The 15561-nt window shown below is 39.6% G+C and overlaps 1 protein-coding gene across 1 annotated transcript in view; it reads left to right on the top strand.

The window, feature by feature from the left end:
* Nucleotides 1–15561, top strand: part of tyw1 (tRNA-yW synthesizing protein 1 homolog (S. cerevisiae)) — a 197358-nt gene that overhangs the window by 71009 nt on the left and 110788 nt on the right. Inside the window, exons 11-13 of the mRNA XM_072469445.1 lie at nucleotides 3963–4072; nucleotides 12127–12304; nucleotides 13744–13879. Of these exons, the coding sequence (XP_072325546.1) occupies nucleotides 3963–4072; nucleotides 12127–12304; nucleotides 13744–13879 (424 nt within the window). The remainder of the gene's footprint in view (nucleotides 1–3962; nucleotides 4073–12126; nucleotides 12305–13743; nucleotides 13880–15561) is intronic.

A 15561-nucleotide genomic window follows, 5' to 3' on the forward strand; every position in this document is an offset into this window, starting at 1 on the left:
GCCCTGATGGAATGCATCCCAGAGTGCTAAAAGAGATGGCTATGGAAATTGCAAATGCACTAGTGATAATTTACCAAAATTCACTTGATTCTGGGGTGGTCCCGGCCGATTGGAAATTAGCAAACATGACACCACTGTTTAAAAAAGGAGGTAGGCAGAAAGCAGGTAATTATAGGCCAGTGAGCTTAACTTCGGTAGTAGGGAAGATGCTGGAATCTTATCATCAAGGAAGAAATAGCGAGGCATCTGGATGGAAATTGTCCCATTGGGCAGACGCGGCACGGGTTCATAAAGGGCAGGTCGTGCCTAACTAATTAAACAAATTTAATTTTTTGAGGACATTACCAGTGCGGTAGATAACGGGGAGGCCAATGGATGTGGTATATCTGGATTCCCAGAAAGCCTTTGACAAGGTGCCACACAAAAGATTGCTGCATAAGATAAAGACGCATGGCATTAAGGGGAAAGTAGTAGTATGGATAGAGGATTGGTTAATTAATAGAAAGCAAAGAGTGGGGATTAATGGGTGTTTCTCTGGTTGGCAATCAGTAGCTAGTGGTGTCCCTCGGGGATCAGTGTTGGGCCCACAATTGTTCACAATTTACATAGATGATTTGGAGTTGGGGGCCAAGGGCAATGTGTCCAAGTTTGCAGACAACACCATGATGAGTGGTAAAGCAAAAAGTGCAGAGGATACTGGAAGTCTGCAGAGGGATTTGGATAGGCTAAGTGAATGGGCTAGGGTCTGGCAGATGGAATACAATGTTGACAAATGTGAGGTTATCCATTTTGGTAGGAATAACAGCAAAAGGGATTATTATTTAAATTATAAAATATTAAAACATGCTGCTGCGCAGAGAGACCTGGGTGTGCTAGTGCATGAGTCGCAAAAAGTTGGTTTACAGGTGCAAGAGGTGATTAAGAAGGCGAATGGAATTTTGTCCTTCATTGCTAGAGGGATGGAGTTTAAGAGTAGGGAGGTTATGCTGCAATTGTATAAGATGTTAGTGAGGCCACACCTGGAGTATTGTGTTCAGTTTTGGTCTCCTTACTTGAGAAAGGACTTACTGGCACTGGAGGGTGTGCAGAGGAGATTCACCAGGTTAATTCCAGAGCTGAAGGGGTTGGATTACAAGGAGAGGTTGAGTAGACTGGGACTGTACTCGTTGGAATTTAGAAGGATGAGGGGGGATCTTATAGAAACATATAAGATTATGAAGGGAATAGATAAGATAGATGCGGGTAGGTTGTTTCCACTGGCGGGTGAAAGCAGAACTAGGGGGCATAGCCTCAAAATAAGGGGAAGTAGATTTAGGACTGAGTTTGGAGGAACTTCTTCACCCAAAGGGTTGTGAATCTATGGAATTCCTTGCCCAATGAAGCAGTAGAGGTTCCTTCATTAAATGTTTTTAAGATAAAGATAGATAGTTTTTTGAAGAATAAAGGGATTAAGGGTTATGGTGTTCAGGCCGGAAAGTGGAGCTGAGTCTACAAAAGATCAGCCATGATCTCATTGAATGGCGGAGCAGGCTCGAGGGGTCAGGTGGCCTACTCCTGCTCCTGTTTCTCATGTTTTTATTATTGCATTGTCAAAATTTTTGAAACTTTTTATCTACTTTTGTTAGTTTTGTAGGGAGGTATGTATGTTAACCTCAAAACTGGACGTGGAAGTCAGCAATAGCTAATACTCCAGAAACACGAAGTTGATCAAATTGTTAAAATTAATCATACTTTTATTTCCTCTGGGGCGGCACGGTGGCGCAGTGGTTAGCACTGCTGCTTCACGGTGCCGAGGACCCCGGTTCGATCCTAACCCCAGGTCGCAGTCTTTTTGGAGTTTTCATATTCCACCTGTGTCTGCATGGGTCTCACCTCCACAACCCAAAGATGTGCAGGCTAGGTGGATTGGCCACGCTAAATTGCCCCTTAATTGGGGGGAAAAAAGAATTGGGTACATTAAATTTATTTTAAAATACCTTGATTTCCTCTAAACATTAAGAAGTAGCTTGTATATCATTGCTGTTCACTGGAAAATTTTAACCATTCCACAACAATATAAATCATCTCACTTAGATTAAAAAGCAATTTTATTCGAAAGTTCTGGAATTTGTTTATCACCGCTAAGGCCCAAGTAGCATCTGTTTACATGTGGAAGCACCCTTGGTAGTGAAAGGATAATGTGGGGTAAAATATCAAATGATTTTAAATTGAAGAATTGCATCTTAAAACTAAGGGTTAGAATTTTAAATATTAGTGAGGAAGTGACGGAGGTTTAAAAAGGGATTATTGTGGTTTCAGAGATTTATTTTAGAGAAAGTTGAGTTCTCGTAGCTGCCAAAGATATCCAGATCCAACAATTTTGTTTGACAAATACTGGAGAAAGTTGAAACTGCCCTATTCTGCTGCATTAGTCATATGGAATAGAGTAGGGTCCTCGGTTGCATAATTGTAACTCTTTTGTTCTTATTTTAAAAGCTGTCGCCCTAAATTGAATCATTTATTCTATCAGGATAATGGAGAAATTATGTTTGTGAGGATTATGATGACTGCTCCCCGCTGTGTGCAATTTTAAGTTTGCATTTTTTTTTAGAATTGCACATTCTCCCTGTGTCTGTGTGGGTCTCACCCCCACAATCCAAAGACAATAATAATCTCCATTGTCACAAGTAGGCTTACATTAACTCTGCAATGAAGTTACTGTGAAAATGCCAAACTACGGCGCCTTTTCAGGTGCACGGAGGGAAAATTCAGAATGTCCAATTGACCTAACAAGCACGTCTTTCCGGACTTGTGGGAGGAAACCGGAGCACTCGGAGGAAACCCACGCAGACACAGGGAGAATGTGCAGACTCCGCACAGACAGTGGCCCAAGCCAGGAATCAAACCCGAGTCCCTGGCGCTGTGAAGATGTGCAGGGTAGGTAGATTGGCCACGCTAAATTGTATCTTAATTGGAAAAAAAGAATTGGGTACTATTAAAATTTTTTTTTTAAATTCACCAAACAATTTCTGTGTGTAAATGCATAAATTTATCTATCTAGAAAAACTTTGTAATTTACAATGCTTTTTACTGTGACACTACTTCAGAACATCTTGAAACATGTTGCGGAAAGATTCTGGCACAAGTAAAAGCAACTTGGGTCGAAGATCTATGAGAACTGTCAGCAATTGTCAATTTGCTGAACAGCTTTTGTGGCCAGATTATAGCAATTTTGTGGCCATATTATAGCAAAGTGTGACAATATCTTTCAGAGATCTATCTAGTTCTGTTGAAAGGCAACTGAAAGGAAGCATCTCTATTGTTTTGATAAATTGTGAGCGAGAGCAAAGTTTGTAAGTTACTGTGACAGCACTCTGTGACAGGATACTCTTCATTTGCATAACTAACTTATCTGTAGATGTACAGTCTCACTAAGATGATATGATCGTAAGATAGCTCCAACTATTGAAGGCAAAGAGTCCTGTGATGTATTTCAAGAAGATGATGTCTTAAATCTTAAAAAAATCTTCAATAATCTTTATTGTCACAAATTGGCTTACATTAACACTGCAATGAAGTTACTGTGAAAAGCCCCTAGTCGCCACATCCCGGCGCCTGTTCGGGTACACAGAGGGAGAATTCAGAATTCTCAGCTGGTACGGGAATTGAACCCGTGTTGCTGGCCTTGTTCTGCATCACAAACCAGCTGTCTAGCCCACTGAGCTAAACCAACCCCCAGTGACAAGAGTTCTATTTGCTGCATTGTTCTGTGTATCATTAGTTAGACTTTGGACAGGTAAGGCACATGCCTGTTTATTAGGGAGGCTACTAATTTAGATAGTCAGTGACTGAACCGGACAAGATTACTTCAAAATTCAAAAACCTAATGAGGCGAATCTCAAAATACGGAAATTGAGAGAAACAAAGTGAAAATGTTGTAGATAAGTAACTGTGGCTGACATTGAATGCCTTTATTGTGATAGGCACCATACCAACCCAGTTGGAACTGAATGGCGATGGAAAATGGATGAAGCAGATACGATTTTAAAAGAAGCAATCGACAATCATCAGAACCTGATAAAACAGTTTAAAGGTAAAAGGTTGTCAGTGTCAGGAAATTTCCAAACCAGGAATTGGAATTTTTAGTTTAAATTTAGAGTACCCAATTCTTTCCTTTTCCATTTAAGTGCAATTTAGCATGACCAATTCACCTAGCCTGCACATTTTGGGTTGTGGTGCGAGACCCACACAGACACAGGGAGAATGTGATTGAATCCGGGTCCTCAGCGCCGTGAGGCAGCAGTGCTAAACACTGCGCCGCTGTGCTGGAATTGGAAATTACCTGGCAATTTTTTGGTTCCATATCATTAATGGTAATATGGTACATTGACAAAAACACCAGCAAAGGATCAGGAACTTTCTGTTTAGAGTCCCACACCATAGTCTACCTTCTTTCCATCATTCTGCTTTGAATTATAGGATAGTTCAGGCCAAGCAGTCCTTGGTGTTCATCTTTCATAAAAGCTATGGTCTTAATCCTAGCTGCCTAGTTCAATCATAGAATTCTTACAGTACAGAAAGGAGGCCTTTTGGCCTGTTGAGGCTGCACTGATCTTCCGAAAGAGCACCCCGCCCAGGCCCAACCCTTATCGCCTTTACCCCACCTAACCATTGGACACTAAGGGGAAATTTAGCATAGCCAATCCATCTAAGCTGCACATCTTTGGACTGTGGGAGGAAACCGGAGCACCCAGAGGAAATCCACGCAGACACGCGGAGAAATGTGGAAACTCCACACAGTCACCCATGGTCGGAATTTAACCCCGGGCCCTGACACTGTGAGACAGCAGTGTTAACCACTGCCATCGTGCCACCCGTAAATTTGCATCCGTCTCTATTCCTAGATGACCTTGAGTTAAACCCATGCATTGACCAAATGGACAGAGGCACTGGTGAGGCTCTAATTCAGGCTCCACAATTTCCTCGATGGGCGTGTTAGCCAACTAAGCCTAGCAGCGGAGTTGTTTCCATATGTGTTCATTCTCTTTTCCTTCAGCCACCTTTCTAACCTGTTTGCACGTATGATCTATACATAAGCCACAAAATCAGATAATGCATTCCACAGCCGTACAACCCTCTCCTCCTATAGACATAAATATCTTGTGTTTAGTTTTTATCAATGCTCCCTCCTTCAATGGAAACAGTTTGATTTTACATACTCCTTCGTCCCTTGCTAATTTTAAATGCCTCCTTTTAAATCCCCTTTTAATCTCTTTTCTATTCTAACAAAAGCAGCCCCAGTTTTGTTTAAGTTGTTAAGTTAGAAAATATTTTATTGAAGCATTTATAATTTTCACAGTTTAGCACATCAACATTTCTTAAATAACCGCGAGGGCCGACACGCGAACACCTAAAAGAAAAAAACCTAGAAAACAATGTGTCCTACTACCCCTGCCCTATTCCCTGATTACCCGTATACTAAGTTCCCTGTCCTTATCTAACATTGCCATGCCTCCTGTGTCCCCCCCCTTACTGTTGACGTTCAATTTTCCTTGAAAAGTATCAATGAACGGTTGCCATCTCCGGGCACACCCCTGAGTTGATCCTTTCAAGACAAACTTGATTTTTTCCAGACGAGAAACCCTGCCATATCGCTGACCCACACTCCTGACTTTGGGGCTTCGAGTCCCTCCATCCCAGCAAAATCTGTCTCCGGGCCACCAGGGAGGAGAAGGCAAGGACATCTTGGGAGTGGAGCACAAATTTGATAATACCCTCATGCAACTACTGCCCTTGCCCTTCTGGATGCTGGAGGTTGGAAGCCCAAAATTACATTGTAGTACTGTACTCCGACTATGGTCTTGCTGAAGTTTTATTCAGATTCACCACTGCATATTGGTGTTTATGTTTTTTGCCTTATGCTATAAATCTCACTGTTCTGTTAGAATTTTTGTGACATTTACTTGTGATGATGCTTCTAAATTATCTTTTGACGCTCAATCCTTATGCCCTCTGTTCTTTCACATAACTCAGCTATCCCGCAAAGCATATCTTTTTTCCCCAAGTGAAATGCAATGCCTCACATTGACTGATGTTGAATTCCAAATGTTGCTTTCATAATTAAACCTAAACTGCCTTTTAGCCTAATCTTCTTGGCTTAAAGCAATGCTCTCCTTTTAATCTGTTTTCTTGTAGAGTTTTACTTATTTGATGCTATGATCCTGGAACTCTAGTTCATGTTTCTAGCTGTGTTTGAACTAAATACCGCGAACAGAATCTTTGGCTGTTTTAGATCTTATTCCTGAAAACAGCTGCTCCAAAATCGATTGGCCGTTCATCTCATTTTTGCTTGTGGGACCTTCCTTTGCACAGGTTGGCTGCACTGTTTGCCTGCATCACAACAGTCACTCTACTACGAAATAACGTATTTACTGGTGAAGCACATTGGGATGTCTTAAGTTTGTGAAAGACATTATATATAAATGCAAATCTCTCTATTCTTCCTCCCTTGCCTCCTTTCTTCCTCCTCTCACTATAGACTGCACAGATTGATCTTTTCCTAGATATATAAATAATTGTAAATAAATTCTGACCATTGAGGAGAGGTATTGTGAGATTACCAATTCCACATTAAGTTGTTAAAGGATATGTTGACAAAGTTCCATTACTTTATTGCACTTAAAAATAAATAGTTGATCTAATTAATTGTCATCAAACATTTTATAGCTTTAGTAAATCAAGAAATAATTGGGTGTTTGAATAACAATTTCATATGGCCCATTGAGCCAGCTTCACCACTCAGTAGGATCATGGACGACCTTGTGCTGCAACTCCACCTTTTTGCACTTTCCTCATTTCCAACATTAAGCATCTACAGGCCCCTGGGATAGAGATTTTCAAAGATTTCTCCTCCTGTCAGTCCTAAATGGCTGACAGTTCTAGACTGCCCATCCTAGGGAAACCTCCTTCCAGAATTTGCGCTGTCAAGGTGTTAAGAACTTTATATGTTTCAGTGTGTCATGGAAATCATAATAAAGACAAATTCCTCGGTTCGATTTAAGGAAATTTATTTACACAAATATATTTGCGGAGAGAGAGTATTCCAGCTGCAAAGCCAGTGCACTGCGCTCTGAGATTCGATTGAAGACACATATTTTTATAGTCTGAAATAACAGCTTGAAGTAAACAGGCATGTTTATATTAGATAGACCTTGGAAAGTAGGTAAGATGAAATACATAGTACGTATGTTCTTGCCATTGGCTAAAAACAAACTCGAGTACACATTTTGTTATCTTTTGGAGGACAATGTGTTTTCATAATAAGGCCGAGATCAGAATATTAAGCAGTATTTCATTTATGTTATCTGACATACTTATTTTAATTCAAAAGCAGTGTTGAAGTATAGTCAAGCATTTCCCAGCATGCTTCTAAATTGGCAACTCATTAATTTCCCTTCCACAATTCCCTCCTTGTTGATCTTTTGATCAACACCTTTTAGTAAATTATCGTGTAGGGTGGGTTATAATGTAAGGGGAATGGATGTATGACCGTTCCCTGCATGTTATGAGCCTGGTAGCAAGGAGACAAGATGGCTAGGGCTGTTCCCGTGTTCGTACAATAAAAATATCTTGCACAACATTAAAACAGTAACCAGACGACAATCAAGATTACAATGGCGATTATAATCCAGAACACAATCCTCTGTCCTGACGATCCTAGCCACCCAAAGCCAAAGTCCCATCCATCATTTTCATGTAATCTTGTCACCTCTCTACAAATGTGATCCAACAGCTTATCAATTTTTTCTGAGTTATCAGGGATGTATGTGCAACAGTTACTTCCAATCAGGGCACAACTGCCTCCCTTTTCAGCAAACAAGAAGTCAAGAGCCATTCTATTCTGCAGGCCAACCGCTCTTATAGCACCCATCTCAGTTTCTATCTGGTTAACAGCTTCTGCAGTGTCATTAGCTGCCTGCTCAAGGATGTCTCGTAATTCGTGTAGTTCGTATGCATTGTGGCTATTCCTAATGGTGGTATCATTATTCCCAGCATTTGTGCCCATGTCATAACACTTCGTGTAGTCCTGTGATGGGAATGGTCCTGCAGTTGCTGGACGTGATGTACATAAGGGACTACATATCCCAAATAGCAGGAGCCTTCTCAATTTTCTGGTAACCACGGGTACGCCTTGCGTTCACAGATAAAATACATGCCGTTATATGCGGTCAGGTTTCCTTTACTATCAGTCATCATTAGTCTAATTGGATCCCCTTCTCAGAAGCCTCCACTAGTTCGATTTTCAGCTCCTGACCAATCAAAGATGAATAGCCCTTTAGCTGTAAGGTGGAACATAGGGGGTTGCCAATTCAAGGTCTGATCACACTGACTCGTGCCTACTGAGTAGGTCCCATCTGTTTTATGTTTCTTAAAGCATATACTTCCTTTTGGGACTCCAGTATAATTGGGAAGAGCAAGAAATTCAGCAGCAAGACAGAGAAAGACTGAGAAAGGATACCAGCAAAGTAATATGTCTGGTGGGACCATGTTTTAGGACGGCTTGGGTAGAAGCTATGGCCATCTGGGAAGTCCCACAAAGAGTGGAAGCATGAATTTGTTTCCCATGACCATAAGATTGGTGATAGAGCCAGGTTAACTGGTTCTGAACCATCAATTTTCCAGAATAATTGGCCAGTTACATTAATAAAAGTAAATAACTCGGTCTTTTTTTGTAATGTGCATTGATAATTTGGCTGTTTTAAATTGAAGATTGAATAAACTAGGCTTCACTGTTCAAATGAGGTGAGGACCAATTGCAAATACTGAGTCACTGCCAGTTTTACAATCACTATTCGGGTTTTAGGAACATGGACGCAATACTTTGGTATATGAATCATGTTTCCAAGAGTGTAAGCCAGCAGAGTTTCATTGGATGGAAAACATGAAGCCCAAATGAGATGCAGACAGAGTACAGGATAAATTTTCCTCATTGAAATTTGATCAGTCACTGTTGTCAATAATACATGACTATAATTTTGCTCTGAGCAATATTCTGCATTGTTTACATGGCAGAATTAAGTGGGAATGTATGTGGGAAAATAAAGCAGAATGATACTTTGTCCTTAAAAACAACCTTATCCCAGCCTGTACCATGTAAGAAATGCAGAGTGCAGTAATATGTTCATGACAGATTAAATAAAAGGTTTCTCTGGTAATAAATTCAATGTTGGGATGGAACTTCTTTTTGCAAACTGGTGCATTCTGTCGCTACAACTGGAATTGCAAATAAAAAAAATAATTGTACTCTAAATATATTGCAGCAGAGGTGGGATTGGATGGATTTATTGATAAGGCCACCTTTTAAGAATTAAATATAGAAATGTGATTGTATTTGACAAGAATGTGCATTTTATCAGATGCTATTAATGAATCACAGGTAATCTGAAGCCTGATATTGGGTATTCATAAAATTCGGTAAACAGGTTGTAATATTTGATAGAAAATTTGTTCTATCCATTTTGACTTCTGTATTCCCCTTTCCGATCATATGACGATATCATTTGTCATTTTGGATTGTAAGTTGTTGTACCAATCTATATACCTGTTTAAATGCAATAACAACAGTACAATAATGTATATTTCTAAACTGAGACATTGTGCATGTTGCGCCAATTATTATCCAATATCCTATATAGAACAGGAACAAAATGGAATGAAGTAGCCGAGTAAAGAACAAATGAAAGCTAAGGAGCCTTAAATCTACCGAAGAGGAGGCACTGAATGTGCATGCAAGCAGAGAGTTAAAGCTGCGCAACAAAGCCCGGGTCACTGTCCGTGTGGATTCTGCACATTCTTCCCGTGTCTGCATGGGTCTCACCCCCACAACCCAAAAAGATATGCAGGGTAGGTGGATTGGCCGTGCTAAATTGCCCCTTAATTGGGAGGAAAAAAAAATTGGGTACCCTAAATTTATTTTTAAAAAGATGAGCAATAAGGAAAACCTACCATTAAAATTAGAAATTTAACAAATCAAATCACTCCCAAAAAAAGTTCATATTGCTTTTGAATGTCCATTTTGAATTTCCCCTGTTAAGTTTACTCTTAGTAATAAAAACTTTTCTTAAAGTGCGAATGATTCTGAACAAAATGATTATTCATATCCATTGAGTTATCTGTGCAGTGTTGTTAATTTCAGAAAAATATTTTCCTTTAGAAGCGTCCTGTTGATTCTGTAGCTTAAGGTTCAATATCTGGCTGTGGCTAATTGGTATGCTGCTCACATTAGTAACTGTGGTTAGCACAATTGCTTCACAGCTCCAGAGTCCCAGGTTCGATTCCCAGCTTGGGTCACTGTCTGTGCGGAGTCTGCACGATCTCCCCGTGTGTGCGTGGGTTTGCTCTGGGTGCTCCGGTTTCCTCCCACAGTTCAAAGATGTGCGGGTTAGGTGGATTGGCCATGCTAAATTGTCCTTAGTGTCCAAAATTGCCCTTGGTGTTGGGTGGGGTACTGTGTAATGGGGATAGGGTGGAGGTGTGGGCTTGGGTAGGGTGCTCTTTCCAAGAGCCAGAGCAGACTCGATGGGCCGAATGGCCTCCTTCTGCACTGTAAATTCTATGATTCTATTTTCCGGGTGACAGAGATACTTTTTAATCTTGTCCATAGTGGCTCAGCCAGTTCTGCTCCCGAGAGCTCACTTTTGCTTACCCCTACAGTGGTGACTACTACTGCCAATGTTGTAATATAACTGTATTTGTGCCAGAGCGAGTGGCACCTCCATTCAGGAATGTACCACCTGAAAGAGTGGAAACCGATTCAGTCATAACATTCAAACGAGAATTGGGTAAATACTTGAAAAAATGACAGAGCTGGGGGGTGGGGGAGCAAAATATTAAAGTTTATTGGATAGTTCTACCAAAGAGCAGGCACAGACTTGATGGCCAGAGTGGCCTCTCTCCACGGCATATCATTCTTTAATTTTGTGGTGTTAGACATTCTCTGCTGTGAAATGCTGTGGACCCCTCCTTGATACTCCATGAGGCCCCTTCCCATTAGAACTAAATCCTTTACCTGTTGTTTGGCACTGTCTACTCTTGTGGTTACTTCCCTCTCGTGTCAGACCCCATGATCCATTCTACATATCTGCCAGACGCTTTGCTAAGCAGTCCCAGACCTAGAACCTGGAAAGGAGGAGGTGTGGTGGGCAGCTGGGGTGGGGAAGAGTATTTAACCAGGCGAGGCAATTGTACGTTATGTGATGAAAAATCAAGTGATACGATCAAGCCGAGTTGGCAACCCTATTAATACTTCATAAAAAATACAGCAGCGTTTCAGCTACTATGTGGTACCAAAGAACCCTGAGAAATTGGATGCAATGCACATACTCAGCTGCACATTCTAAATTCAGCGAAAACATCACAGCTTTGGGCAAAATCATCATGTCCACGTACTCAGAATGACTTCTAAACAGTGTCATAATTTTCAAACTATTTGATTCAAACTTTTTATCCAAGATACAAACTAGTTTAATTAAAGAAAATAATACTTTAATAAGTCCACAAAGAGTCTACACTGAGTTTGAAGAAACAAAAACTTAATTTTATTTTACGAAGACTGTTAGGTACAGCTCCAGAAACTCCCTACTGAGGCCGACTCTATTTATACATAGCCAGAGATTGTTAGAGGTGCCCCTGCCCCCTTATCGAGGGAGCTCGTATTCTGCAAGATCTACGGGGTAGGTAATCATTCCTACCCCGTAGGACCCTTGCGGATCATAACACATGGTTTGATCAGTTTCTATGAGGAGTGAATTGACATTGTGTCTGAATACCAGAAGCATGTAAAGGAATGAATTGACCTATTTTTATACAAGGCTAAATTACAACCCAGGAGGAGACAGCTACAAAGGAAACCGAAGTGCAGATCAAGTTTACCTGTTTTACCATGTATAAGGAGAGTAAAACATTTTGATATTAGCTAGATATTAAAAAGTAAAGTGAACTAAGGTGTGATTTGTAGTACTAATGACCTCCTGCATGCTTTAAATGTCAAGGGAGTAATCTTGGATGAAATAATTCTGGTCCACGAGCCCAAACATAGCGCACATGTGCTAAATTGATGTTTTGCATAAATATATGTTGTTTTTGCAGGTGTACCTGGAGTACAGGCTGAACGTTTTGCGGAGGGAATGATGGTGAAGCACTGTGCGTTGTCATTGGTAGGAGAGCCGATCATGTACCCAAAAATCAACCAACTTGTTAAATTGCTGCACCATAAAAAAATTTCCACTTTCCTAGTAACAAACGCTCAGTTCCCAGAGGAAATCAGGTGAGAATGATCAATTAAATTGACCGATGAAGTTTAGATACATTCAAGAAAATTAACTTTGCATATTTTTTAATTATGGTACTTTGTGGAAAAGGGATTATTGGTTATGGGATTTTAACTGTCTTTAAAATGCTGTCTGGTGAAATGAAGGCAATATTTATTGTAGCGTGAGTTTATTTACTAAGCTTTGATTTGATTTTCAATTAATTAAAGTAGATTATTTAAACAGACTAACATCTCCTTCAACAGCAACTTCTATTTATATAGCACCTTTAATGTAATAACATGTCCTGAGGCACTACATAGAAACATTATCAAACAAAGCATGACATGAATGTAAGGCGATGCAAGGTCAGATGACCAAAAACTTGGTCAAAGAGTTAGGTTTTACAGAGTCTTTTATAAGAGGAAAACAAAGTCAAGAGATGGCGAGGCGTAGGGAGGGAATTCCAGAGCTCAGGGCCTAAGCAGCAGACTGTGGTATGGCTACCAATGGTTGCGTATTTAAAATTGGGATGCTCAACAAGCTAGAATTAGATGAGTTGCAGCAATCTTGGAAGACTGTGGAACTGCAGGAGATTACAGATGTAGGGAAGATAGAGGCCGTGGAAAGATTTGAAAACCAGGAAAGAAAGCAAATTAAAATTTACCTCTTGTTTTAATGTGTGTATCAAGTGTAAGATTTTTGATTTCAATTCAATAATAGAAGTAGGTTTACACCTAATTTATAGTACTGATGGTCTACCTTTTGTTTTGAATGCCTTGTAAGTTAGCTGGTGAAGTACTTCTGAACTAATAGGTTGATATTTTTATACCTTCAATTTGTAGAATTGTTTTTTACTGTGGATAAAATTCATGCAGAACTATTATTTCCAGAATCATGCAATATATTACAAATGTGAAAAGTAGCTAAATTGATTTTCACTTCAAAAAGCATTTTATGCAATGAGGAATAGCATAATAGAAGGAAACTTTTGATTTGGACCAAAGATATATTTTACATTTTTATTGCAGGCATTGTATAAAAAGTGTCCAGATAAAAAATGTTTTAAAATTTAGAGTACCCAATTATTTTTTTTCCAATTAAGGGGCAATTTAGCATGGCCCATTCACCTACCCTGCACATCTTTGGGTTGTGGGGTAAACCCACGCAGACACGGGGAGATTGTGCAAACTCCACACAGACAGTGACCAAGGGCCGGGATTCGAACCCGGGTCCTCAGCGCCATAGTCACAGTGCTAACCACTGCGCCACCGTACTGCCCTGGACCAAAGTAATCTTGACCATTGTTTTCTTGGTCAGAATGGAAGCAAGGAAGGGAAAGACAAATAAGTAATTCAATTTCAGGAATTTGGGCTCAGTGGATTAATTCTCCTCTGTTCTGAGGAAAAAGTTATAAATGAAATAATTTCCTCAAATGTAATGTTCCTTCATTCAGAAAACTTGAACCAGTTACTCAACTTTATGTCAGCGTGGATGCAAGTACTAAAGATAGCCTGAAGAAAATTGATCGTCCTCTCTTTAAGGACTTTTGGCCAAGGTTTCTTGAGTCCCTGAAGGCTTTAGCAGACAAGGTATTGAGATTATTTACTCAATTTTACAAATGTATATTGTAGCTTTTAAATGCATCAGTGTGTCGTCATGATATTTAAATAGGAGAGAATGAAGAAAATATATTTGATTTCGATTTGCAAAAGGATCTTGAAATTGATTTATGGTGAGCTGACTTATAAATCAATGGCCCTTAAGTCAATTTTAATCCTTTGATGTATTCAGAAACATTGGCTTTTCATCGGCATGTTGTTGTGCACTTTATCCAATATCCAAACCGCTGCATTCTCCAAAAACTCATTATTCTGCCACCCCAACCCCGACCATCCCCAAAATGTATTCATACACAGCCCCTTGTCTGTTATCTCAAACCAATGCAAGCAATTAAAGCTATACCATGATCTACTGATAAATTTGGCTGACTGAATACTTCAATTGTTTTCAGTCGGCATCTTCCTGGCTTAAAAAATAGTTGAGATCTTGACTTCAGTTAGTTTTACGTATGGAAGGAAAAAAATGCAATTAACAGGTTATTCACTTGCTATGTGTAATTTCAATTGAGAAGCTTTTTAGCGTATTCTCAATCTAAATGATTGTCAATGGAACTGTTTAATCTGAAACTACAATCTTGTTCAATATATAGATTGGTAAATAGATTGCAAGGGTTTACGTCAGAAATATTTTCACGGATACCGATAAAGATGGTGTTTGGGTGTATTTGTAACAGAATATGATTCGATGGCGCTTGGGTGTATTTGTCACCGAATATGATTAGATGGTGCTTGGGTGTATTTGTAACCGGATATGATTAGTGTAACATTTCCTGCTTTGGGGGCAATAACAGTGTCAATGCCCTGGCGTTTGGCATATGTTGAATAGTTTATCTGTTCTTGAGTGGTGTAGTTTCCTGTTGTATGCACGACACCTGAAGCATTGAGCACATATTGCTTGTTAGTAGGTATGGATAACATGGCTTTGACATAGTTTTATTGCTAATTTTAAGAGGGAATCAATAACTGGAATACTAAGCAAAATGTAACCAACTGTAGTTAGTGTAGAGATAGAGAATGATTGTCTATGGGACAATTAATTTCAGTGCTAATAGACCACTCTCAAGAAAGTGATTTGGCTTCTATCCAAATCCCTATCTATTTAGAGGATAGAATGTAATTACTCGCCTGTTGAGAAATAATTTGGGAATTCTTCAAACAAACTGGCCTCCTTTTTGAAGGAAATAGGATAAATATGAGTAGCAACATCATGTTGTTTAGTTCACATGTGGCGAAGCAGCGCTCAGTGGGGGATTTAGAAGTCGTTAAGTAACACAATTTAAAAATTCAGGAAAAAGTCAACACTTTTATTTTCAAATCAGGAAACCATTATTGTGCAGATTAAATATTATCCTTCTCCTTTATTTTTTCTTCTGTGTAAACCTATTTCTTGTAATAATAATCTGTATTTTTAGTCCGAAGTATGTGTATCAAAGATCCCCTGAACAAACAGTGGACATTTTTCATTACTCTTGTGCAAAGCTTTAAGTATAATATTTCTTTATTGGTTCCTGGCATGTGGGTGTCATTAAGAAGACCAGAATTTGTTGCCCATCTCTAATTATCCTTGAGGAGATGCTTGTGAACCATCTTCTTGAACCACTGCAATCCATGTGATATAGGTATACCCACCAAACTCTCTTACAATCCAAGTT

Source organism: Scyliorhinus torazame, chromosome 12, assembly GCF_047496885.1.
Source record: "Scyliorhinus torazame isolate Kashiwa2021f chromosome 12, sScyTor2.1, whole genome shotgun sequence".
In the NCBI taxonomy this organism is placed as follows: Eukaryota; Metazoa; Chordata; class Chondrichthyes; order Carcharhiniformes; family Scyliorhinidae; genus Scyliorhinus; species Scyliorhinus torazame.